Source organism: Gopherus evgoodei, chromosome 18, assembly GCF_007399415.2.
Source record: "Gopherus evgoodei ecotype Sinaloan lineage chromosome 18, rGopEvg1_v1.p, whole genome shotgun sequence".
Taxonomy (NCBI): Eukaryota; Metazoa; Chordata; order Testudines; family Testudinidae; genus Gopherus; species Gopherus evgoodei.
The window spans coordinates 8,823,918-8,850,944 of NC_044339.1; the positions used below are offsets into that span (position 1 = coordinate 8,823,918).

Sequence of the window (27,027 nt, forward strand, 5' to 3'; positions counted from 1 at the left end):
CGCTTCCCCCAGTGTCTGGGGGAATAAAAGCATGACGATTTTAGAAAAAAAAAAAAATGTTGCTGGCTCTTTAATAACTCCCCTACCAATGAATTATCACAGCCGTCCAGGCTTACCACGAACACCAGAGTAGCTTAGACCAGCTGCAGCTAGTCTGTGAGGCTTAATGGCTGATTCTCTATTTAAATAAAATCAGGAGCGTGACTCCTTTGGTTGCTGTTTTAAGATGCCAATTAAATTATTTCCCCCTGCAGCTGACTCATTGGGTGTTGGTCTTATGTACAATTCTGATTGGCTTTACTGTAGAAACACTGTATACCTGGTTCCTGCACTCTTAATGGTCCTCCAGGGAGAGAGAAGCAGAAGACTTATCTGTGGGAAATGGAGCTGGGGGCCCTGTCATGTGTCAAAGCTGCAGCTAAGCAACCTGCTCCTTCTGGACAAACGATATGGCAGGGCTAGGATAGGTGAGGGAGTCTGCAAGAAAGGGGAGAATCTGGAGCCCTGCGGTTCGCTACTGTACATTCCCTTCGCTGTGCTGGAACATGCTCTCTTAAAAGACACGTAAGTTACTGCTACTGTGAGCCCTTACTGTCCTTTGCCCCCTCCCTTGACATCCTTGCAGCTTCCCTTAGCCAGCTGGCTTTGAGTCGGAACGTTCCCCAGGCCATAGCTCGTCCTGATTCTTGCTCACGTGTGCAGGACTGAATTGACCAATTGTCTGGCATCGGTTTTGCTCCTCTCTGGAGCATCAGAGCTTCTTTGTTAAGGTCATTTAAGTAAAAGCAATGGGGATGTAGATGGCCCTCAGTCCTTCCAGGCTGTTTCTATTGGGTAGTTTCCGGGTCTGAAAGCTCAAGGTAGAGAGGGTGAATTTATGGCCTTTCACTAACTCTTTCCAAGTGGGTTAAATATTATAGTGGTAGAAAAATGAACACTGGCTTCTCTTTCCCCTCTGCAGGTGTGCATGGAACTCCTGTTGGTAAGAGATTTATGGGCTGCTGGGAAGAGATAAGCATCATGGGCTCCATTCCCCTGAAAAAGGTTAAAATGTATCATCAGAAATTATCCTCAGTCTTTGAAAGCCCCCCTGATATTTCAAAGTGGCTTTCAGGTGGTTCCTGCACTATAGCATGTTCTTCAGCCAGCAGCCACTCCAGGATCACTTCTTGGGATTTATAGTTCTTATAATTCCCCCATGTTCAGGTGTGAGGCAAAGGGAGAGTTGGAAGCTGGAGCCTAGTACGGGAATGTGGGGTTAGAAGGGAGTGTGGGGACACTAGGGTGACAACACCCATTTCTCATGTCAACCACTGTGGAAGGAGATGGCTCTGGGTGAGCCCCCCGCCCCCCTTCTTGTGTCGTGCTTCATATTCCCCCAGAACATGGTTAGTCTGTTGTCCACCGCTCTTCAGATTAGTTGTTTGCCAAAACCTGCAGAAAGTATAAAACAAAGTGGTGGTAGTGGTGGTGGGGAATCGGACCAGAAAACTAAGAAAATCTGTAAACAGGGTCATCCAGACTCTACACATTTTCCCTTTAAATACATAAACCAGTCCTACAATCCTCTCCTTAAGTATTTAAGAGAGGTGATTTGGCTTCTGAGTCATCCTTTAAGTGTTCATTTATAGTTAATAAATATTTGAAAAGAACATTATAGCCATGAGCAGTATGTGTTGCTGATTACCATACTAATAGATGATAGCTAATTAAGTTGTTGGACATCAATTAACATTTATTAAAACTCTATAAATATACCCTTAATATAAAGTGTGACAGATTTATTCCAAAACGCCTGAACTTTGGTTAGAAATGAAGATCATTTGGATAGTTCCATTCAACAGGAAGACACTTCACCTTCGCTGCTGGAACTAATTCCCTAGAAACAAGACAGCATTCTCTTTTGGTGTGTTAAGGGATTGTCTATGCGGTGAAGTTATTACAGAATAAGTTACAGGGTGAATTTAGATGTGCACCAGCTACAGGCAAGTCTTATCTTACGCGGGGGTTCCGTTCCGCGGTTATCGCATAAAGCGAAAACCGCGTATACTCAAAATTATATCCCCAAGCCCTTTAAATCCCGCCCGCAGCCCGGAGGAACCCTTTAAATGCTGCCCCGGCCCGGCCGCTGGAGCTGTGGACGGGATTTAATGGGCTCTACTGGGCTTCCCGCCACGGTGGGGAGCCCAGAGGAGCCCTTTAAATCCCTCCCGCAGCTTTGGCAGCCAGGCTGGGTCCGGCATTTAAAGGGCCTGGAGCTCCATGGCTCCTGGATCCTCCGGCCCTTTAGTTCGTCCCGGGGGCTACCAGCAACCTCTGCAACTGGGAGCCCCCTGGGTGATTTAAAGGCCCTGGGACTCCCAGCCACAGTTGGTGCCCCAGGACTGTTAAAGCTTGAGGCCACGCCGCCCCCTGGCCATACACGTAAAGTTGAAATCGCGCATGTTAAATGCACGTAAGTTGCGACAGATCTGTATTCTGGGGGAAGTGTGTCCACATGGTAAGCTACTGCTGGCCAATTTATCCAGATAGCCAAAACCTCGGTCTTGAACTGTTTGTGGGTGTTTTGTTTTACCCTGAATCACCATTTAGAAGTTCATAGCAGAGTTTGTTCTTGCTCAGGAGCAGACACTAAACCCTTACCGTAGCGATCCAGCTGTTGAAAGCAGAGACTCGAGTGAAGACAGAGGGTTTGCGGTAATAATTACAGCCTAGCGAGGAGCCAAAGCTGACTACACCATGCACTTCCCACGTACCATCAGCACTTCTGCAGTTCAGTGGACCGCCAGAGTCCCCCTGCAAGGAAGGAGAGGCACTGTCATTGAACGCCAGCTTGGAAAAATCCACATCTTTCTATAGTGCATGAGCAGAGAAGTCACTGTCATGGGTCTTGTATAACTGGAGATGGGACATGGGAGAAAGGCAGGAGCGTGAATGAAATGAATATAGGTTCCGTCTCATGAGATGGCTCCCATCTGCCATATTCAGGTCCAACATGTAGGGAGACTTTGGATCCAGGGTTTTGAGTGGATCCCTCTTGCAGGGTTTATTAAATACTCCTTCAACACGTTAATTTGCTATCAACCTCTACGAAGGGGTTTCAAAACCCATCTAGAAGGGGTAGATCCTAGTACCCTGCCTCATCTTCAGCGTCCCTTCCCACAATGCAGAACTCTCTAAAGACACGCCCATAACTGCCAAGTTCTCTGGACTCACGTTGCAGCTGGAGATCACCCCGTCGCCGCCTGCACAGACCATGGTGGTTTTTACTGTGCTACCCCACCAGGCAGGCAGGGAACAGGTGGCGTAATCCACCACGACCAATGGCCCTTGCTGCAGTATATTTGGGAGAGCACCGTTTGCTGGCAGGGAACAGAAACAAGGGAGTAGCATTAGCTCCTGGCAGTCAAGAAACAGCAAAATAACATGTCCAGGTACAAGAGTCAACAGGGATTCCAAGCACAGAGGGGTTGCAGAATCCATGCTTAATGCAGCCCTCCTTCAGAAAAGTGTCTGAACTAGATGGATAATCCTCATCCATTTTAACAATGGCTCTCTGTCAATATCTCATGGGAAATCAGCTGGTGTCCTACCACTTTATCACATACCAGCACCTTACTGGCAGTAGCATCAGCAAACAGGCCAAGGAATGAATAGGCCAGGATTGCTGTTCTGTGCTCTCACCTCTCTAGGTGATGCATCCTGGTCAGAATTGAAGCACAAGGCTGTTGCCTGCATTGTACCCGTTCTCTGCATGGGGACTTCCCTGTTCTAGGCTGGCTGTCCATCACTAACATTCACTTCTTTAAAGTGGCTTCTCAAGTCTTCCATGAGCACTAACAGCCCCAGCAGCCTTCAGACCGCTCTGACTTGGGTTACAATTGCATCTCGAGGGCTCAGCTTGAGTCCTAACAAAAGCTAAATATTTTGCAAAGAAAATGCAAGAACATCTCTGCTGCAGGAGTGGAGCCAGAGCCTGGTCAGATCTCTCTTTGAATTGAGGGCTAAGGGGCACCGGGCTAACCTTATTCCAGTCAATCCCAAAGGAGACATTAACACAGACGGATTTGGGGCCTGGCTACACTTGCAGATGTAGAGCTCTGTGAGTTAAACCAGCCTCCGCAGAGCGCAGCAGGGAAAGCGCTGCAGTCTGTCCACACTGACAGCTGCAAGCGCGCTGGTGTGGCCGCATTTAATCCACTTGCAGCAGCATTGGGAGTGGTGCATTTATGGGCAGCCATCCTAACATGCAAGTGACGGCAATGTGCTTTTCAAAGGGGCGTGGGGTGGGGCGGAGTGTGACAGGGAGTGTGTATGTGGAGGAAGAGAGAGTGGGCTTTTGGGGGGCTGACAGCATGTCAGCATTCTGTCTTGTAAGTTCAGACAGCAGCAGACCTCCCCCTATCCCCCTCCTCCTCCCTCTCCCACACAGCATTCCACACTAATGGTTGCTTTGTCTCAGAGCAGATAAGCAGCTGGCTGTCAGAAACAAGAGCTTTCAAAGGACATATCCGCATTCCTAAACAATGACAAGAGTGGCCACTTGACTTAAGGGGATTATGGGACGTTTCCGGAGGCTGATCAGAGCTCAGTAATGCAACACCCCATTCGCACTGGCACCACAGCGCTCCAGCGGGGACACAGCAAATGTTATTTCACTTGCCGAGGAGGAGTACCAGGAGCACTGTAGCTGTGGAGTCAGGGCGCTCTATGTGCCTTGCCAGTGTGGACGGGGAGTGAGCTAGTGCACCCGGGGCGCCTTTATTGCACTGTAACTCATGAGTGTAGCCAAGCCCTTAGTGTTCCCCTGAGCTGTATTAGCACTTACTCTGCAGCCTTCCCCATCCTGTTACGTAGCAGACCACGCCAGAGGCCAGGAGACTGTTTGCTGGGGGGAGGCAGGCCGGCTGGATTTGATTGCTCAGGGCAACGCTCTGGGAGAGTTTGATCAAAGCGATGTCGTTGCTGTGTTCATGTGTGCACAAGCCGGGGTGGAGGAGGAGGGAGCATGGACAAAGGGAGAGTGGAAGAAAACAGACCCATTAATACGCAGCATTTATAGAGGGCTCTGTCTATTCGAAAGAGGGACCCCTGCCTATAGGGGAAGGAATGTCCTCAGGCCATGGCAGAGGCGTCCCACTCCTTGGCGTTGCCCATGCGACACTGACACATGTGCATTGGTGCCCATAGTCCCTGGTGGAGCACCTTGATTTTCCTTCCCCATGGCCCAAAAGCCTTGCAGAAATCCAGGCCCAGCATCTGCAGCTCCTCTGCCCACATGGGGCTCAGTCTGAGAGGCTTGGCCTGTCTCTGTCAAGGTTTGGGGTAAACACAACCTGTGACTGTGAGAGCTTCTGGAGAATATATAGAGGGGCTCCTGGAGCTTCAGACTTGTCCAGATTCCCTGATTTAAAGCACTCGTTTCCATTCAGCTCCCTGTGGTGGGTGGGCATTTCCCTACAGCGATGCCCATGCTGTTACCGACTCATCCTTCTACTCAGAAACTCCCAGGAGATGGCCTTTCAGCCTGGGGCTTCCTTCTCAGGCTGGGGCAGATGTTCTGTCAGGGCCGGGGGAGTAAGACCTTTGGCTCCGTCTTGGAATCCCCCCATGGATAAAAGGGTTCAAGAGGCATAACTCCTCCTCCTCCAGTCTGTGCTGCCCTTACCCCACCTCAGACAGATGTCTTAATGCTCCCCAGCCCTGTTGGAGCACCAGGACTTTCCTTGTGTGAGGCCTGTGGGGTTTGTGTTTCAGTTTATTGCTGAGTCAGCATCCAAACGTACAAGGGCTCATCTGGTGTGTGAGAACATCAGTGATTCCATGACAGCTATTTGTTTTTCTTTTTACCACTCAGAGTTTGCCAAAACCCTTCCCTCATAGTAGGGCAGTGCCTGTGCCTTTCCTCTCCAGATGGGGGCAGCATTTAAGTGATTTTTGAAGCCTTCCTAAGCCTAAAGAAACATCATTATAGTGCGCTCTGTAACTGCTAAACTGAGGCGTAATAAACAAGTGGAATCTAAAAGTGTTGGCTGCAGTTGGACACAGTCTAGCTCTGTTTAACGGTATTCAGCCCTACATTTGGCAGATAACATAAACTCAGCTGCTTGGTGTTAAGGCCCCTAATGGAGGCATTTCAACCCTGGGCAGTTATTATATCACAATGCCAATCTATTAATCCATGATATGCTCACACTTGAATACTGCATGTAGTTCTGGGCACCCCATCTCAAAACAGATATATTTGAACTGGAAAAGGCATGGAGATGGGCAATAAAAATGATTAGGGGTATGGAACAGCTTCTGTATGAGAAGAAATTAGAAAGACAGGGACTTTTCAGCTTGTAAAAGAGATGACTAAGAGGAGATATGGTAGAGGTCTATGTAATCATGACTGGTATGGAAACAGTGAATAAAGTGTTATTTACTCCTTCACATAACCCAAGAACCAGGGGTCATTAATAGGCAACAGGTATAAAACAAACATAAGGAAGTACTTCACACAACACAGTAAGGGGATGTTGTGAAGGTCAGAACTATAATGGGGTTCAAAAAACAACTAGATAAGTTCCTGGAGGACAGGTCCATTGATAGCTATTAGCCAAGATTGTCAGGGTTGTAGCCCCATGCTCTGTGTGTCCCTAAGCCTCCGACTGTCACTTGATGGTTGACCTTTCTGTTCATTCCCTACAAAGCATCTGGCACTGGCCAGTATCGGAAGACAAAATACTAGCGTATTGGTCTGATGCAGTATGTCTGTTCTTACATTGTAGTTCTTGTACTAATGCCTTGTGAACCTGGGCTTGGCCACATACTTGGGGACACAGCACACAGAAAGTTGGAAACTCAGCAGATTAGCTGAGCTAATGGACTAGGACTTTAGCAGAACCAAGGAGTCGTTCAGCAATGTGGCATCAATCCAAGTTACTAATAATACTTTGCACCTCTGGTAGCACCCTTCATTTGAGGATTTCAAAGGACTTTACGTACATTAAATGTATGTATTAAATGAACCTCTCCACACACCTGTCTGGTGAGAGCTCTCCTCACTCACTGCTAAGATGCAGGAGACGCTGTTGGGTCGAGCAAGGCAGCTGCTAAGCAGCGCACAGCTCTCCTACACAGCAGTTTAGAGCCGCTCAGTTGAATTCAGTTGCAATAGCTGGAATTTGGCTAGGGACACAGGGATTAATTCACCTGTACTCTTACAAAACCTGCTGTGGACTCTTTAACAGCCACATGTGGTCGGCATCTTAGGTGAATGTGTCTGAAAGTTTCTGAGACAGTGGAGGCTGAAGGCATCACTTCATTTTTGGGGAGGTGGCTCCTGCACTGGCCTCTGTCCCTTTGGGGGTGATGGGTGTCTGCTCGCTGAGCCAGGTACGCCCATCCTCCGTAATGTGACAAGGCTTTGAATGGGGAAAGGGTTGCCCGCCCCCCACAGCCAATCTCTCAATATTTTGAAATCATCAGTTTGAGCCTATGCTGTAACAACTCGTTCCAGATTTGGAGCTGACCACAGCGTGGGGGTGTTTGGACTGAGGGGTTTGGTTTGGGGCCATATCTCACACTTTGTATAAATAGCTGCTATCAACTTACCCATCTGCAAGACGGCTTGAGTCCCAGCGTTCATGGACAATGATTTTTTGTGGACTAACTGCAACCGATCCTTCTTCAGTAGCCTTTAGGTTGTATTTGCCAAGAAGCACTTGATAGGTCCGAGAAGAGCTGGAGATGAAAACGAATAGGGAGAGCTGCTCACATATGTAGCTCCCTGCTTGCTGTGCAGTCACACGCCTCTTTGGGAAGGGTGGCCAAGGGGTCTCCAATGGGTGCCAGCATGCATTGAGCTATATTAGCAGCTATATTAACAGCCGTTTGTTGGCTTAAGATGGAGCATTGCATGCTGCAACCTACAGTCACTAGAGGCTGCACCTCCACGTGGTCCTCTGGCTCCTGCCAAGATTCCTGCTAAACTTTGGCCCCAGCTGATCTTCAGAGCATCAGGCTGCTGTTTCCTGGCACACCTGAGCAATTCAGAAGGCCTCTCCCATAGTGTGACAATGTCTATTACAAAAGCATCTCCGCTGGTTCATAGGTGTGTGTAATAATATTGAGCACCCTGGCAATCCTACCTCACACACAGCCAGCCCATGAGAGCTCAAATCTGCTCTGATGATGCTTCCTGTAACTGGAGTGGTAGTAACCAGCCCCAGTGCACGTGTGAATATTTCTTCATGGAAGTGGGTGAGCTAGTGAATCTATGGAACTCACCGCTACGTGTGCTTGTAAAGAGAGCCCAGCTGATTTTAAAAAGGGCTGGATAATTTAATAACCCATAGCTATTCATGCAAAAATAAAGCCAACAGTGCAGGGCATGGCATAAGCAGGGGAAGAGGAATGAAGTTTTCCCCTTTCAGTGTATCATCAGGTAGGGACCACTGCCAGAGACAGGATCTAGACCTCTTTTGGAGGGGAGAACCTGTTATTAATATGCTTTAGCTTTCTCTTTCTGTCAGAGCATTTACAGCTTTCTGCACATTGACGGCAAAGAAATGATTCTCCGAGATTCTGCAGCTAACGTACCTGATGCAGTGGGCAGCTGTCAGGACCCAGTTGGGTGCAATGAGGGTTCCCCCACAGGTGTGATACCAGTTACCACTGGAACTGTATTGCAGGGACACCTAGGAACGATACGGTAAGAATGCTGCTCACGGATCGATCTCTCCTTCTGTTGGGAAGGTGAAAAGCTAAGCACCCAAGTGCTCCGGATCCAGATCACTCGCTTGTGAAAAGGCTTTTTTCCAAAGTTTCATTTCGGCGTTGCTTTCCCAAAGCTATTTACTAAGCATGGGTCAAACGGAGCGTTGTATTTGCTACAGAAGAAATGGGTTCATGAAACACCTCTGTGTCACTCTGTGTAGAAATAGGTCCCTGTGTGCGGTTTGGGTTTTTTGTTTTTTAAATATTTCACTGCGTTTAGTGGGCGAGTGACCTGATCATGGAAATGGAATCTAGGGAAACAGGGATCCGGGAACTCCCAAGTTGTCACTTCTGTTTTGCCTTTGACTCACTGTATGACCGTAGGTGGGTTGCTTAGCTTCTCTGCCACCGTTTGCCCAGATATGCCATGGGGATTGTATCAACTTTACAGGGGTGTCATTTATTAACCTTTCAACAGGTGAAGAGCTACATCGGTGCTACTTTTTCAATGTATTCTAGGAGTTAAATAGTCCCTATTTAGAGACTCTGGTTACTTGCTGAGCATGGCTCTGCATACCCAGCAAAATGTAATGACAGCGATCTCTTGTTCCTCTGGAGCTTCCATCCTGATGGGTCCCAGCATGCTTTGACACTTAGCTGACCTATCAGCTGTAGACGGGAATCACTTTACTCCCCCGTTAGTTCCTTAAAAGAGCACAGTAGCGCTGCACAGCCAGGCGGTTAACAGTCGTCATTAATTGGTACCTCGTCTTTAGCACCTGCTGCATGAGGAGCTCCAGCATTGGCAAATGAATCCTGACACACGCCCTTGGGAGGAAGCTCAGAAACTGAGGTTCCGTGTCCCAAAATAGCATGTCAGTGTCATTTCCCAGCATGCTCGTTGTTTGCTGTTTAGTGACAGGCTTGTCAAAGCACTCACCACATGGCCCTGGGTGCAAAGAGAGCCAGTTCCCTCACCCACTGAAGCCAGGCAGAGTTCCTCCTCCCTCTCTGATTTCAATGGGAGCTGGCTTGAGTGCTAAGTGACTTGCTTAAGGGCAGGCAGTGAGTCTGCGGCAGAGCTGGGTCTAGAACGCAGTACTCACATCCCTTCCTGCACTTTAAGCACAAGGCCAGTTGTCCTTGTAGTGTGTCCCATTCAGAATACAGCCATGATACACCTACACTGTCAACCACTTCATTGCCTGTGTAGGCTGAGCTCACCTCACACACCAGGAGTCCTTAAGTTGCATTCCCCATTCTATCCCCCAAGCTCTTCATGTGCTGCCCTCCCATCCCCCTCACATCAGGGATACACGTAAACAATTCCGCTTCTATAATTTGTTAAATTATTTCTTTCCTTCGGGGTCAAAATCTTCCACTCCCTTGGGATGATGGGCAGGGCTGCGATCTGGGGTGTATTATTACCCTAGACGGGGTCAATGGCTGCCATCAACTGCTTCTTTGCTCTATGGCTGTTATTATAGACCCAGCTAAAGCTGCTGGATCAGCTAACCAGATGCAGGGGACTCCAGGTGTCCTCCACTTTTCTGCCTTTTCATTTTCCAATTTTCGGTAAACTCAGTAGGGCTTTGACCACTGATGCCTACAACATTCCCTGGAAGTTTGGAATTTATCGGATACTATGTTCAAAAGGTATTGCATAATAGACAGGGAAACGCTGTCAATGTGAGTGTAGGTTGAGCAAAACAAGGCCCAACAAAATGAGAAGGCAACATGGCTCAAGGTATCCTGGGCTGGGCTAAGGAAAGCCGGGAATCACTAACCTGCCAGGGCCAGCTGAATGGTCTTGCATCTTCTCCTCCAACCACTCTGGTCAAGAGAGGCGGGTAGGCGGGATCCCCACAACTGAGGGCTGCAAGGGACACAAGATGGAGTCTGCTTAGAAATCAGCACAGATCAAGCCACCAACCAAAACTGTCCTGATCTTCGTGTTACACATGGTTGAACTGCTCTTCTGTAATGTCAGGGCCCCATCTGGCGACCTCTCTATCGATACAGATGTTTCTAAGCCATAGTCTAGTCTGACCCTTACATTGTGCCCATCACTCTGAAATTTAAGCACCTCCAGGCTGCTGGTCAGTGTCAGGACCACAGGCTCAAGCTAGAAATCTGTTGTTGGTAAAACAGATGAAAACCTACTTCTAGGCGGGATACTTACCCCCAGTGGCCAGTGTCAGGGTAGCGAACAGGATACCGATCATGGCGCTGTGTAGCTGTGTAAGGAGCAGTGCCTCTGCTGAGCCCTCTTATGTGGCTGTAGCGCTTATCTCTGAGAGATACGGCCTAGGGGAGGGGGCATGTGGCTCAGTTGCCAGTGGGAAGGTTTTGCAACCATGGGACATTTTCCTGTGTGTGCAAATGCTAAAAAAAGCTGGACCTTGAGATGCAGGCTTCCGCTCTGCCTTGTGTGGGGAGCGCTGCGTGAGCTGGATTTTGTTTGTTGCAGCTGTTCGCTCTCCCATTACCTTGAGTTCTGGTCACAAATACTTGGATGGAAGGGAAAATTGCCTGAATTGTGAAGGTGTAAATCTCCTTCCAGCAATTCATGGGGGAACTCCTAGTCCACAAGGTCCTCTAGGAGCCTCTGGTGTTGCAGTGGAAGGATCGGGCTCAGGGCAAAACTGCCAGGGCCTGGGTTTGAGGGTAGCTAGGGGTGGCAGAGGTGAGGCAGGACATTTGGGCATGTGGCCAGAGGCATGTCAGTGAGAGCGGCATTGATGGTGATGGTCGGGCATCGAAATATTATTAGAGCCTTGCCTAAGTGACCTTTCTTCAGGGTGTGAGATGGGGTGACCAGTGGGCCCTTGGGAGCAATAATTAGAGCCCCCCTGTCTCTTTCACCTGAAGCACCTGACCAGAGGACCAATCAGGAAACTGGATTTTTTTCAACTCTGGGTGGAGGGAAGTTTGTGTCTGAGTCTTTGTTTTCTGTCTGCCTGCTTTCTCTGAGCTTTGGAGAAGTAGTTTCTGCTTTCTAATCTTCTGTTTCTAAGTGTAAGGACAAAGAGATCAGATAGTAAGTTATATGGTTTCTTTTCTTTGGTATTTGCATGAATATAAGTGCTGGAGTGCTTTGATTTGTATTCTTTTTGAATAAGGCTGTTTATTCAATATTCTTTTAAGCAATCGACCCTGTATTTTGTCACCTTAATACAGAGAGACCATTTGTATGTATTTTTTCTTCCTTTTTATATAAAGCTTTCTTTTTGAGACCTGTTGGAGTTTTCTTTTCTGGGAAATTTCAGGGAAATTGAGTCTGTATTGGTGGGAGGAAGAAATCAGGGGGAGATCTGTGTGTGTTGGATTTGCTAGCCTGATTTTGCATTCCCTCTGGGTGAAGAGGAAAGTGCGTTTGTTTCCAGTACTGGGAACAGAGAGGGGGAGTCACTCTGTTTGGATTCACAGAGCTTGTGTCTGTGTCTCTCTCCAGGAGCACCTGGAGGGGGGGGAGGGAAAAAGGATTATTTCCCTTTGTTGTGAGACTCAAGGGATTTGGGTCTTGGGGTCCCCAGGGAAGGTTTTTTCAGGGGGACCAGAGTGCCCCAAAACACTCTAATTTTTTGGGTGGTGGCAGCAAGTACCAGGTCCAAGCTGGTAACTAAGCTTGGAGGTTTTCATGCTAACCCCCATATTTTGGACGCTAAGGTCCAAATCTGGGACTAGAGTTATGACACCCCCCATCCCAAAAATATAAAGACCGTTTCCCCCCACCACCACCACCACCCCCACACACCCCTTCTCCTTAAGCCCCAAAGTAATTGGGAATCTAGACGCTGTATGTCAAACTTTTGCACTGCCCTGATAAAGCACTTCCTGCTGGAAACTCACCAGGCTGCTGTGTATGGGTTCCACCAACTTTTCCTTACAAAAAAACAAACAAACCATCTTTGGTTGTTGTCCAAACATTTCCCAGGTAATGACAGTTTAGGATAGTAAATGGGCCTAGGTCTTACAATCACACCTTGGGTTCCCCTGTCATTTACTTGCTTCTGTTACATTGGTGGTGCTGGTTCTTGAGAGGAGGTAAAAAGCATGTCAAGCCTTTGAGGGGGCAAAAAGACATGTCAGTATAGTGCCTATCGCACTGTTGGTGCTAGATGCATAATGTGGCTGTCTTACTGTTATTTGCATGGAGAACCTGCCCAGTAATCGATCAGCTCTTGGGGGCTATTTCTAGTTTCTCATCGTCCCGTGTCACTGTAGTATCTGAGCACCTCACACTCTATAATGTATTAGCCTCACGTGCTTGATATGCTAGTGCCCCCCCCATATAAAACTGGGGAACCCAGGCACGGAGACGCTCTGTGACATGCCCAAGGAAGTCAGTGGCAGAGCAGGGAGCAGACACCGGGTCTCCCTAGTCCTACACCACGGCTATAATCAGATCAACCCTCCTCTCTCGGGAGATGTCAATACATTTAGGCTTCCAGTCTGGCTCAAGTAAAGAAAATTGTTGCAGTAGATTGTCTGAGCTACTGCAGTCCTGTCTGTTACTCCAGCATGTGAGTGCAACTCCCATTAAACTTAACCTCAGCCCCATCTCCAGACTACGACCTGAACGCCTTCCCCAAGACCTTCGGTTCTGCAGCAGTTGTTGCTCATTACCTTGCTGTTCTTCCCTGCGTTGACGGCGGAGCTCTGCAATGCACCCAGGATAGCTCAGATCTGAGATTAGCGTGGTTTCAGTATCAACCCACAGCAGAGGATTATTTGAACACAGGGCAAAACCCACTGCAGACTTTGGAGCCATTAATCCATGTGCTCTGGGAAGACCCAGCACACTGGCAGAGGACAGGTGGCAACTAGCTCTGTGTGTGCAACAGGAATTGGGCTGTTTTTAACCAGTGTGCTCAATTCCCTAGTGTCAGGGGCACTTTAATTTAGAAAGGCCATCTAAGATACAGCGAGCAGGGTATGGTGGTGAGCAGGTGCATGTGAATATTTTACAGTATTGCCCGTCTGCAATGTAGGTCGTGTAGTGAACCTAAAAGTCACCAGGAGGCGCTGTTTGGAGTGCATGGATTGGGTGCTGCCCCTTCATTGCTTGGCCCCTCTGCTCTAGCTCTGTGAAGCCTCTTGATCTATCTTAGTCTCTCTGCTCATCCTCAAAGCACTGACCAGCTAGCCCTGTCTGTACTCCCCGGGAAGGAGGGAGGTGTTAACCCCATTTCACCTGGAGGAGAATGATGAGGTGGCTCATGTGAGGTAACAGTGAATGGCCTAGAACTCAGCCATGCCTGGCTTCCAGCTCCGGGCACCCTTAATAGACGCTGTACAGAGTAAGAGCTACATCTTTTCTCTTCCCCTCACCCGTAAAAAAATAGTGTAGAGAGCCCTGATTGCAGTCAACCAGGTACCATTCCACTGCCCATGGAAAGGTGTGGCAGGGTTCCAGGAGTCCACAGAGGGATGCTGCAAAGCCATGTGCCCTTCCCCAATGCACAGATGTTTTTGAAGGAGCAGGTCGGGGGAGGGTTGGATCTGGCGGGTCTAGGCCTGCATTACTCCCCTACACAACAGGGCAATTTCCTGCATCATCCATGAAAATCCTTATCGAGTTAAGGTTAAGTAGCTCTGGCAGTCATTAGAAATGCAAAGTCTATGTCTTATTGTGGAACTGTACAGAACTTCTCTAGCAGCACGAGGTGACCAGTGTCAACCCTGGGATGTGTTTTGAGCCACAAAGGACTATTTGAAACAATGTGCCAGAAAAGAAGGAACTTTTAGGACAAACACGTTTAAGTGGACTTCCCAGAACATCGGTGGGGGGGGAGGTGAATGCAAATGTACAACTGCCCCTCCTTCCCACTTATGCAAAAGCCCAGCCTTCTGAAGCTATGCCCTGAGGAAAGGACCTTTGTCTGCTGATCACCTGTTACATGAGGACAAGAGCAAATACCCAGGCCTTATAAAGGAAAAACAAAACCTATGCATGGTTGTTCTTGTTCTGAGCTAAAGCAGTTGCGAACTTGTAGCCCAAGGAGAAAACCATGCATAGGGTTTGAAGGACTGACTCCTGCCTGCGCCCGTTGGCATTAGGAGCTGATTTCCAGTAAGCTTATTAGCAGGTGTGTAGGTTCTTTTATTGTTTTTAATTATTTCCCTGTAATGCTTTCACCTTAAGAAAAAATGTGCTTGCTTAGAAAGGGCTGGGGGGTAACTTAACTGTGGGCCATTACCCTGTTAGTAGCCTCTGGAGAGAAAGCAAAGGGCAGATGCTGGCTGGGTTAGGCAGTCTGGCTTGCTGGGGATACCACAATGTAGGCAGGGAACAGTGCAGCCTGGAAATACCCCGGTCTGAAATGGGAAAGATGCAGGTTTCCACCCAAGCGAGCTGATGACTGGGGAGCCCACCGAAGGAAAATACGGCTGCAGTTGCCCTGAACTGTGGCAGGATGCACAGCCGCCAGCAGGGAGGGACTCCATCGCTTTGCCTCTCCTCCCCCTATGGTTGGGGATCTCCAGCAGTGCACGTCCCAGTCACACCAGACCAGTGGTGTTAACGGAGACAGTAACTTGTCGTTTTAGCCCTGTGTTCCCTCAGACAGTTCTACTGCATGAGCTATCAAAGCATCCGGGGGCACCTAAACATCTCTTTCAATGGAAAAATGAAAGGTTCAGGTAGAGAGTGATCCCAGGTAGGACCAACACCTTCCCCCCTACTTTGCTTTGCTGCTTGTGCATAACAAAAATCTTCCTTTGAGTGGTTGTGGGGAAATGAGGCCACAGGAATGTGCTATGTGGTTTTGCAAGCACAGGCCCGTAAAGGTATGGGTGAACGGGCTTCCCTCTGCCTCAGAGGGAAATGTCTTCTACTGGTTTAAATGGAACCTGAAGTTACTGACCAGTAAGACAGGGGATACTTTATAGTTACACTCTACAAAGAGCCAAGCCTGGTCATGTGCAACTGATGCAGTTTTGTGGGCTTGCTGATTTGGGATGCAGCACCGGCGAGATAATGCCCTTGTATACGTATCAGCATCCGAAATCAAAGCAATGCACCTTTCACTACAGCTTTATGAACGGATGCCAGAAGAGCTTTGATCATTTCGCTGCTGAGCTGATACCCCTTGTTTTTAGCCCAGCCTGGGCTCACCAGTCCTTTAGCAATTGGCTGTTGGAGGTACAGACCATAGCTCTGTTGTGTGTTTGGACAGTGCCTGGTGGAACAGCACTGGGAACTCTAGGTTCTGCTGCAGTGATAGCATAGTAAGGACAACCATCTGCTTTCAACTCTTGCCTATTGATATTCACATGAGTCCATAGGTGAGTCTCAGGTATTTTCTCCCCTGTATAAGAAGCCCTAGGAAAAGACAGGGGGAGGGATAGTTCAGTGGTTTGAACATTGGCCTGCTAAACTCAAGGTTGTGAGCTCAATCCTTCAAGGGGCCACTTAGGGATCTGGGGCAAAAATCAGTATTTGGTCCTGCTAGTGAAGGCACAGGGCTGGACTTGACAACACTTCAAGGTCCCTTCCAGCTCTATGAGATAGGTATATCTCAATTTGTTATTTTATTTATTATCCTCAACCAGTGTAACTTAACTGAAGTCACTGGCACTGTGTGTATTTACTGTAAATAAGTACCCATGTGTCAGACACATTTCAAGCAGCCTCTGGACCAAGGAACACTATGATGAGACCATTTATTAGGGTTTCCTGGGATTTACAATCAATGAAATGAGCTGGACTCTTCAGTTGAGGTTTATTTTCTGGTGACGGGGAAAGAAAAGAAGCAGCGTTAATCATTTTTTAAAAAATAAGTTACAGTTTCACACTAAACCAGACTAAATGTTTCCCACTAAAGTAAGTTCTCTGAAGCATCAATCACCCTCTCCTACTGGGGGAGTGTAACGTATACTGTGGCAAATTGAAACAGATGGGCCCGAAGTCCTGGGTCCCCAATTAGATTTATACACATGCAACAAGCTGGTCACGAAACTGGGAGATTTCTTTATAAATGTCAAAGAATGTCCTAACAGCTGACCACCATCCTCGAAAATAATGTCTGCATCTGAGGCAAACCCCCGATACCGAGTTAAGTCTCTCTGGGTTGCCTGCTCTCCTACTGGCCTTTACAGCACTGTAGACTGTTTCTAGGCCAGGAGGCTCAAAGCTAGGGCCTAAATGAATGGCTGGACTTTCAGAGTTGCTGATTATCTAATAGCTCTCACTGAAATCCTACTGAAGTCAGTGGAAGGTCCTTGGCACTCTGGCTACTTACTTCAACCCCTAAGTAATGGCTTAGGACACAAGAACGCCTCATTTTTGTAGGACAGCAGCAAAACCATTTGCTGTGTGGAGATGGCACCAAAGATGGGCCAAGGCTGTTCATAGATTCATAGATTCTAGGACTGGAAGGAACCTCAAAAGGTCATCGAGTCCAGCCCCTTGCCCTCACGGCAGGACTAAATACTGTCTAGTTGCGATCCTGCTCCAAACTTCCCCAGAGTCTGAGGGGTTTGGTGCAGGCCTGTACATTTGATTTAATCAGCTAGAACTGACTGAAAAGGAAACAGAGATAGAAGTTCTGGGATGGGTCAGCCAGTAATCATTTCACGTAAGTGTGCAGAAACCTAGTTAAGCACCTGGCACTTTGCTTTAATGGGCCGATACCTACCTCATGTATCCAGTCGATGTAGGCAGACACCCGGGTGAAGACGGTTGGCTTCTTAAGAGTGTTGCAGCTCACCCCAGACCCAAAGCTCACAATGCCATGTACTTGCCAAGCATTAGCACCATAGCAGTTCAGTGGGCCTCCAGAATCTCCCTGACACAACATAAAACAGAGAAACTTTTATTATAGTAACAGTGCTTCTGGCTGATCTTCTTAGTATTAAGACTTTGGGAGGATACAGAGAGAATTTCTGACTTTTTTTTTTTTTTTTGGTCTAGTGTCCTGGATTTCTCGAAGACAATTCAGAGTGCCTTCACACTGTACTGTGGTCACTGTTCAAAAAGTCAGTATATGACCCGGCGTTGTGCACAGGATAATACCATATTTCTCTATACTTGGTGTAGGAAATAACCGATAGCTTTGACTTGGGCGTGTGGCCAACTTTTTCTATCAGAAGTGGGTGAATTAGCGTCTGCCTGAGAATAAGAGGCTAATGTTCAGATAGGGGTGAGGCGAGCCCCTTCAGACTTCTCCTCCACTCACACACTTCAGTTCTAACCTGCAACAGCTGCCTTAGTTCAGAGGATGGGTCTTGTGCCCAGCCATGAAGTGGATAAACCTTTTACATTTGTGTTCTGCTTTGTCAACAGCATACATCAATCACCAGTGAAATGCAGCCACTCTGGAATAGCCAGATTAGCTCTTTCTGTTCAGCAGTTAGAAGAGATGCTGGGATCTTATGAAAAGTACAATGGGACCTTTAATTAATTTGCATGGTCCAAAAAGGACATTGGTTTGTAAGGTTGAGTTCAAGCTGCTCCCTACCCACCCCCGCAAAAGAAGCAAATAACTTGACTTGAGGGGTGACTTAATCCCTGCTTAGGTTTGAACCTGTAACTCCAGGGAGCTCTGTATTCCAAACTTGATACATGGACAGCTCAGCTGTGCCACAAAACTCACTCAGCTTGTCAGCAAATATCAGAGGCGCCAAGTCTCACTTCGAGGTCATTTTTCGGAGGGCTTTCTTCACTGAATTTTCATAGCTAGAGAGTCTCTAAGAGCCACTGAGATGCAGCTTTGAACCCATCAGCACATGCCCCAGTTCCTGCCAACTGGATTTGCTCACCTTCCTTGGGAGGTGATGAGAAAGGATGCAGCATTACTGTGCTGGGAAGACTTACATTGCATCCAGAAACGACTCCATCTCCTCCGGCACAGACCATGGTTTTCCTGACCCTGAAGCCCCACCAGTCCCATCGACTGCAAGTGGCATGGTCCACCACAGGCAGCAGTGCCTGCTGGAGGTCATCAGAGATGGGGCCGTCGGCTGGTGAATAGAGTGAATCACAAAAAAAAAAAAGAAAAAGAACCATCAGAAGAATTTTACACAAGTGAGAAGCCAGGTCAGGAGCTGTCTTCTACACACTTGAAGTTATTCAGCAAATGGAAACACCAGATTGACTGGCTATCGGTGACCACACAAGATACCAATATATGAAGGGTGCAAACAGCAAAGGAAGGAGAAGAATCACTGAGGGTGCGTAAAAGCATTATGGGAAGAAACTGAGTAAAGGTAAATTTAAGATGTTAATCAGAGAAGACTAGACTGGGCAAAGGACTAGAAACATACAGTAGGGAACAATGCTGCATTGTCAAGCAGGTAAACTAGTAACTTTCTTCCTAAGTCTCTTCCACCCCTCACCTCTATGATTTCTTAGCTTTCTTGGGAGTCTGAGATCTGATCTGGTTCCAAGAGAAATCCAGGCTGAGACATCCCTGGGTTTCTGGTTCAGGAGCTCAGTCAGCTTGGAGGCACTGTGCCCTATTCGTTCTAGCAGAACAATTCCAATCTTTCTGGCCACCTGCACCAGTTCCCCAGGCTTTGACCTCCACTGAACCAGCCCGTGCTCACTCTAGCCTTTCACAATGCATGGGCTGTTCCAAATCTTAGCCTTGTGAGAGGGCCAATGGCCATGGTGGGTCAGAGTGGGACCAGTGACATGGGAAACTTGCAGAGGAGGCTCATGGTTAAAACAAGTAGCCTGGAGTAACACTCAGCAAAGGCTGGAGTCTATTGGTATTGGGCCACGTCCGAGGAGCGGGGCCCCACGGCTGTAGGAGAAGATGCTCTACTCACTCCAGAGGCGTCCCCATCCAGTGACGTAGCAGGGGAAGTCTTGCGGCAGGATGGCATCGTTTTCAGGCAGGCAGGCTGGTTGGATCGTCTCGCTCACTTCCACAGGCTCAGCCAGCTTGATCAGGGCAATATCGTTGCTGAAATCCAAATCAGATCGGGAGGGGAAGTTTCAACGCAGCTGGGAAACACTGGGGCTCCTGAGAGACCCTCTGAGACCCTCATTTCTTTTCTAGCTAAGTAAGATGTTCAATTTTTTGTTCTGTCCATGCTCGAGAGCGAATGGACTCACTAACAAACTTCCTTTCCTTCCTTTTCTCATTTCTAACTGCTGGATATCTATGTTTAATATGATGGCTCAATCCTGATGATTTAGTTGGGGTTGGTCCTGCTTTGAGCAGGGGGTTGGACTAGATACCTCCTGAGGTCCCTTCCAACCCTGATATTCTGTGATTCTATGATCCTTGGTGTGGAAGGCAGACCCACAGAACGGCTTAAGTCCCATTTTCAAAAATGACCTGTGTCCCTTTGACTTTCAGTGAGATCTAGGTGCCTAAGTCACCTGAACCTTTTTGAGAATTTTACCAACCGCTTTTTTGCACACATTAAATGTATGGCTTAGTGTGCAAATACTTTAAACTTGAGTTATGAGAATAAACCAAGTGTAATATCTGAGCCAGTCAAAAAAAAAACAAAAAAAAAACCCCACGGACAGCCAACGTAGCCATAAAACAACTGCTGAGGTGTTTCTGCCTTAGCCCGGTCTGTCTTCTGAATTTGATTGAATTGATTTCACTTGAAGAGTGACATTCCATTACAAAAGCAATCCTTCCCGAGAACTACCTCACATCTCGCACGGCAACCAGTCAGAAAGCGAACGCAACCAAAAATCTCCCCCGCCCACTCCTCAGCTTCCCAAAGGAAATACGTCATGTGACTCCAGATCAAAGCAGCGATAGGCCGGCAGTGCATTTGGGGCGGTGGTGGGAGAATGAGGATTGGTAATACTACTCAATAATTCTTTTTACACACAACTGGCCCATCTGAATAGCAACTTTCCTTATTGCAGAGGCATATGTTAACCCAAGTGGCTTTGGGTGCAATCAGTGAAATAGAGCCAGAACTGGTTGATTTGAGCTAAGCTTTGACAGTAGAATTGCTGAAAGAGAGACAGAGCCCCCCCCGCCATCAACACCCTGGGGCTTTAGCGGATTTACGCGATCAGGAAGGAGTTCCATTTCTCATGGACAATGATCTTCTCCACAGCAGCGGCCACAGAGCTAGGTTCCTCGACCTCCAGGTTTTGTTTCCCCAGTAGAACTCGGTATGTTCTGCTGCTGCTATAGGAACAAACGGAAGGAGAAAACATGGTTAAACTTAAACCTCTCTTGATTGCCTCTAAATTCCCAGCTTATCTGCTAGGCCTGGCATTAACGTCCTAGCTGTGACAATGCCATCAATGAAAGCTAAGGAAGTAACTCCATTACTGGACAGTTATTAGCCTCAGTGTGGATCAGGCACCAGATGAAGGCAAAGCCCCACGTGCCCCTAGCATGAGTTATGTATTCTCACTCTTGGTCTCCTCCCACATCTTTTCTCACCCGGTTGCTTTTCTGCACTAAACACTTGGACTTCCTGTTTAAGGGCTCTGAGCCCATTCCCTTAGCAAAAGACTTCAGCTCCTAGTCTGTGCGCATGGCTTATCTGCCCTCTTTCGCCCACCATGGCTATTTGTTTGTCTCAGTAGTTCTCAGCCATGGGTACGTGTATCCCTGCAGTGCCGGCTTTATGCCGATTCCACTGATTTCCTGAAATCGGGCCCCATGCTGAAAAGGGCCTCGCACCTAAGGGGCCCCGCTTTGGGGGTCTTCGGCAGCAGGGGTTCCTTCGGTGCTGCAGAAGACCCGGAGCGGACTCCCTGCCACCGAAATGCCACCGAACCCCAGGGTCCCGTGGGTCATAAAGCTGGCCCTGTACCCCTGGGGGTACACAGAAGTCTTCCGGGGGTACAGCAACTCATCTAGAGATTAGCTTAGTTTTGCAGCAGGCTACATAAAAAGCACTAGCAAAGTCAGTACACACTAAAATTTCATACAGACAGTGACTGGTTTATACTGCTCTGTATACTATATGCTTAACTGTGAGTACAATATTTAGATTCCAATTGATTTATTTTTATAATTACATGGTAAAAAAATGAGACAGTAAGAAATTTTTCAGCAATCGTGTATCTTTGTGTCTGATTTTTGTAAGCAAGTTGTTTTACGTGAGGTGAAACTTGAGGTACACAAGACCAATCAGACTCCTGCAAGGGGTACAGTCAGCTGCAAAGATTGAAAGCCACTGGTTTACCTGATGCAGTGGGCCGCAGTGAGGACCCAGTTGGTAGCAATAAGGGTCCCGCCACATGTGTGAGCCCAGACGCCACTTTTATCATATTGGAGGGAAATCTGGAATTCACCGAAATCATGAGGACGTTAGCCTGGATTTCACCCAGTGGTTAAAAAAATAAAGCCCCATCTTGGGCAATAATAACGCTGCATCTTTACCTGCCAGGGCCAGCTGTGGGGATTGGCATCTTCACCTCCGACCACCCGGGCCACATAAGGTGGGTAGGCAGGGACGCCGCAGCTGTAGGCTGGGAAATGCAGCAGGGAAGAGAGATGAGCATTTACGAAGTACCACAACCTCATACGGATGGCCTGACTGTATGCTGCTGTCTGCTAACCAGCTCATGGAGTCCCAAGTTCAGCTGGGGATGTGGCTTTATTTCCTCCCAAACTCCCCCATCTCCCCCCTCCCCCCCGTCAGCCCGTGTAACTGGATTGAGTGCAAGTTCTTCATTAAGCCAAGCTGGGCACCCGCAGAAGAGATGCTCACTAAAGGATGTGGCACAATATCCCAAGGAAACTTAGGAAGGAAGTAGAGAAGCCCTGCGTATGGTAATCCTGCATTCAACATGCTGTGGGCACCGACAGTAAATTGCATCAAGGAAATCCCCCGTTAACTGACCCAAATTTGGTCCATTCTCAAGTGCAATTGTCAGATTCTCAGGGACAGGTGTCCATACTGCAGCGGGTGTGAACTGGTAACCCTGTCTGGAGTCTCTATAGTGAGGCCAAGGTTGGCCTGGGCCATGGTAACTGAATTCCGATCTGGCACTTGGAAGAAGCCCCTGTGGAGTAGGTTTGAGGCACACTGGCAGGAAGCTTGCTCTGTGTTCCAGCTTGTGGTGAGTGAGAGGCCTTCAGTCGCCAAAGCTGTCATTTGGGAGCCCCTGCACTCATTTCGGGCCTCCCTCTCCCCTCCCATCCAAGGACCCTGGAGTTGCCACATAAAAAACTTACCATAGCCCAGGAGCAAAGTGAGGAAAACAAACCCGAACATGGTGACGGTTTAGGTTGAGGGAAGGGGACTGCAGAGTATTTATAGGGTAAGACCAGTTTGACCTGAAGCCAAGAATGGAGATTAGCCACAGCATAGAACCAATACGTGGTGAGATAAATATTTGTTCCTAACCTTGGCAAGTTATCGTTCAGCAAATACAATGCACTGGGTAGTGTGGAAGAAAAAGCAATGTCTTGCCTTTAAAATGGGTGACCTAGCAGGATTTATCTCTTTGTAGAGAGAACTGAAATCCTAGCTCTGAAAGGCAGGCATGACTGGGGCTCAGGAGGTAGGAAAAACGTTACACAACAGTGGGGAAAAAGGATTGTTTAGCCCAAGGATGTCGGAATCAACCTCAGCCGTGAGATCGTCATATGTGGGCAGAGCAGGCAGGAGCGCAGTGTGAGGGGCTCATATATAACACCCACCAGCTGCATGCAGAGTGAACTGCAGAGAGCTCAGTTCCTCTTCCTTGTTAAGCTGAAGAGTTGAGTCATCCCGTCAGGGAGCGGAAGTGTTTCAGAGCTGGTGATTGGATGCCTCTCGTGAGCCACTTGCAATCCTCGTTGGAACGCCCTTCTTCTGGATGGTCTCTAGACATTTCATGGTAGAACTGAGATCTTGGTCACCTCTGAGTATTAAAGCCCCCATGGCACTTTTAGTAAGAGTACCTAGCCTATGACATTGACCTCAAGATTTCTCCATCCTGCTAGCCTGACTTTGGGTTGCTGCTCACACATGTTCCTTTCTCAAGAGGAGTGTTTCCAAACCTTCAGAAGTTAATCATTGTACATGTCTGCAAATAAGATGAGCGTTAACTCTTGGTAACTCCCTGTCCATGGATGGTTGCCTCCAAGGGTCTTCATCCTCTAATCTTTGATGGCCAGGGAAGGGACATTAGAAGAGAGTAAAGAACTACCGGAGTAAATTGTCTGTCCCCTCATCCCGGGCCATGCAGGTTTGTTCGCCACAGTGTGAACACCAGAGCGTTGTGCAGACTAGTTTTAAATATTTCAGGCACTGCTCATTGCTTCCCTGGGAAGAGTTTTTGACAGGGTAATTGTGCTTACTGCGAGAACCTTTTTCTTGCTTACCTACCATTGCTTGAGCCCATCCCATAATACTTTAGCCCACTATAAACCATGGCTTTCCCTCCTTGGGGGGTTTATACCTGTCATATTTGTATCTCTTCCAGCCCTTCTGCATCATCTATTTTCTTCTTGGGAAACTTCCTGAGCGCAGTGCTCTCAAAGCATCCAGTACAGCAGTCTATGGGCTGTGGCAGCCATTCCTCGGATGGCTACTCATATAGCTTGGGTGAGCTGCGTTTTAAAAGCTGGTAATGGGTATGGGAAGCTGGGACTGGAGAGCAAGAGATGAATCACTCAAAATTGCCCTGGTCTATTGATTCCCTCTCAAGCCTGTGATACTGGCCAGCGTCAAAGACAGGATATGGGGCTAGATGGAGCATTGGTCTGACCCAGTATGGCCATTCGTATGTACTAGCCAGTCTTTGGGTGATTGCCAATTCCCAGGCAGCCCAGAAACAGGCCGTGCTGGGGTAGGTGGGAACATTGAGAAAGTTTTCCCAACTTGTAGAAAAGTCAGATTAGAGTCAAGATTTGAAAGAAGCCCTAAGGCTAGTTCTAGTTCAGCGCAGTGAGGCTGTTCATGCTCAGTGCAGTAGCACCCCCTAAGGTGAAGGGAGTGGGGCAGAGGGTGTTGGGTGAGATCTTTTGTCCTTTTAATGGTTGTGACCCAACAGGAAGACATTGCGAAGGGATTGCCTGACCCTTGCAGAGAGCTCAGCTGTAAAAGGCTCCAGTTCTTTTACACATCGGTATGAATTCAGCCAAGCTCCCACAGACTGGACTGGTAGCTTAGCTGCTGGCTGGAAGGCCCCTGAGAGAGAGGAGGTTTGCTAACAGGTGTTTCACAGAAAGACAAATACGCAAATATTCAGGGACCCATTTTTCAGCTGTGTCATGAAAACTGTGTAACCAGCTGCTCAGCACCCCCAGAGCCCTCTCTGGTAGCAAATCGCCAGCTTGGGGGCCCCAGATGCAGCGAATTTTACTGCCAAACCTCATAGTCATAAACATAAAAACATGCACCTCCAACAGGATGTGAGGCTAAGTACTGTGTTCTAATGCCACGTGAGGGCACAAACCCTAGAGCGCCCTGCAGCCCATGGACTGACTGACACATTAAAATGCAATGGAGCTTCCTTTCCTATGGAGTTCCCCATACGGTCCCATGCAAACTGTCCCTGGCACGCTTTGTAGACATCAGTAGGTGCCATGTGTAAAATGGTTTTGGCACTCCTTACTGTGTAGCTTAGGGTTATCATATTTGATCATTCAAAAAATAGGACACTCCACGGGGAGTGTCAGCCCCACCCACAGTCCATCCTCCCCTCCTTCCAGCTCCGCCTCCACTCTGCCCCAGGTCCCATATGTTCGTATTTTCCTGTACTTTTTTAGATATTTAAAAATTCCTCCCGGAAGGTGATTTAAGAACTAAAAAGCCAGACATGTCTGGGAAAATACAGATGTATGGTAACCTAGTGTAGCTGTACTCGAACGCCAATGGAAGTTATAGGTCTGGGTCAGAGCCCATGTTAGGTAGGATGTCAGCTTAGATGAGTATAATGTTCCCATCCGACCTTAAAAAAAATCTATTAATTTAGTTCTTACAGCTCTTGCATAGCTACTTATAATAGGAACCTGAGCAATGGGGTGGCATGTGGGAGGGTGTCTTTGCAGCCTGCCTGTTTGCTCTCCTCCCTCTACATGCTATTGTCAGTTTTGTGGCTGCAAAAACCTGCAGCCACTTAAGTGCCCTTGGCTTGCAAAAGCAGCCTGGAGCAACCTCTAGCCACGGACTGCTGGCACTGCAGCGAGAGTGGGAAGCTGGTACAGAACATCGCTCACCCCTGCTGGCTTAGACGGTTTGCTTAATATGGGGCTTGTTGGCTATTTCTAAAACTTCATGGTATCATGGGGCTAGATTAACCTTTTGTGGGCCCTGGCGCATGGACTGCAGCCACACACCCCCGCTTCACCCTGAGGCCCCACCCCTCCTTGCCTCTCCCCCAGAGGCTCAGCACCACCACTCACACAGGGGCTAAGGGGCAGAGAGGAGTGAGCCAGGGGTGGGGTAGCGAGGGTGGGAAAGGCCAAGTGGGGGAGTGGCCTCAGGGCAGAGCACAGGGTGAGCAAGGGGTGTGGCCACAGGACTGGGCACCAGGGCCTCTTCTGCATGTGGTCCCAGTGCCATGGCACCACTGGTGCCATTGTAAAGCTGGTACTGGGGCATCATACAGATTGCACCAGCACAGTGCTGCACTTTATCAGGATGGTGGAGAGAAGATGGCAGGACTGGGTGGTAAAACTGTCACCAGCACAAGTAAACTTAGCATGGTCATAGCTAGCATCACCCCCATTGGTCTCTACTGAATTACCCCATCTTGGAGCCTCCACTGCAGAGCACTTGTATCACCACCTGGCTCATGCATCTCCTTGTATCTAGTTTCCCATTACTGTGGTCTCCCAACTCCTTTTTCCCCACGGCTCTTATGCTGGCTCAACCTCTCTCCCAAGTCTTCCTCGCACCCTTCTATTTCCCTGTGCTGTTCATGTTTCCCTTCTACTTTCTTCTCCATCTCCTTTTCCAAGGGAGGCAGGTACCCAATACTCATGGATTTTCAGCTGGCTCCGAGTGACTAATTTCCTTTAGGCCTCCTCTGAAATATCTTACCCGCAAGAGGAAAGCTGAGAAGTTTGGCTTTGGCAGCTGCAGGGGATTTTCATGGACAACTTGCTCATTTCATTATGTTTTAGAAAAATGTTTCTTAACGGATGTTTGTGCCAATTCCTCTTCCCATTCCCTGCGTTGTGAAACAGGAGACTCAATAGCTGTTTGCGATTTAACTATCCCGGACAAATCCACAGCCACATGGAGATTTTGCTTACTAGGGGGCTGCTGGTATGAAAGTAGTGCTTTGGGCTCGGGAAAATTTCATTTAGGGCTCCCCAGTGCAACAAGCCTCCCATGCTGGATCAACGAGTCACTAGCAGGATTAGGGAATAAGTGTTAAGAATCCATTTATTTAAGAACCTAGATCCAGAATCTAAAATGATCCAATGGAAAAGCTGCTCTTTG

General features: G+C 48.2%; 2 protein-coding genes across 2 annotated transcripts; both read right to left on the bottom strand.

The window, feature by feature from the left end:
- Nucleotides 1-24: 24 nt before the first annotated feature.
- LOC115637057 (chymotrypsin-like elastase family member 2A) lies at nt 25-10,928 on the bottom strand. Its single transcript, XM_030537894.1, has 8 exons — nt 10,886-10,928; nt 10,491-10,579; nt 8,587-8,684; nt 7,600-7,728; nt 4,829-4,965; nt 3,217-3,362; nt 2,644-2,796; nt 25-1,434 (listed from the first exon to the last, which is right to left on the bottom strand). Exons 1-8 carry the CDS (start codon nt 10,926-10,928, stop codon nt 1,417-1,419), a joined length of 813 nt encoding a protein of 270 aa, XP_030393754.1. The 3' UTR covers nt 25-1,416.
- Nucleotides 10,929-16,382: 5,454 nt separating this feature from the next.
- Nucleotides 16,383-22,262, bottom strand: CTRC (chymotrypsin C). Its single transcript, XM_030537822.1, has 7 exons — nt 22,026-22,262; nt 21,829-21,926; nt 20,694-20,816; nt 19,480-19,616; nt 18,524-18,669; nt 17,346-17,495; nt 16,383-16,437 (listed from the first exon to the last, which is right to left on the bottom strand). The coding sequence occupies exons 1-7, from the start codon at nt 22,167-22,169 to the stop codon at nt 16,420-16,422; spliced, it is 816 nt and encodes a 271-aa protein (XP_030393682.1). The 5' UTR covers nt 22,170-22,262; the 3' UTR covers nt 16,383-16,419.
- Nucleotides 22,263-27,027: the final 4,765 nt, after the last annotated feature.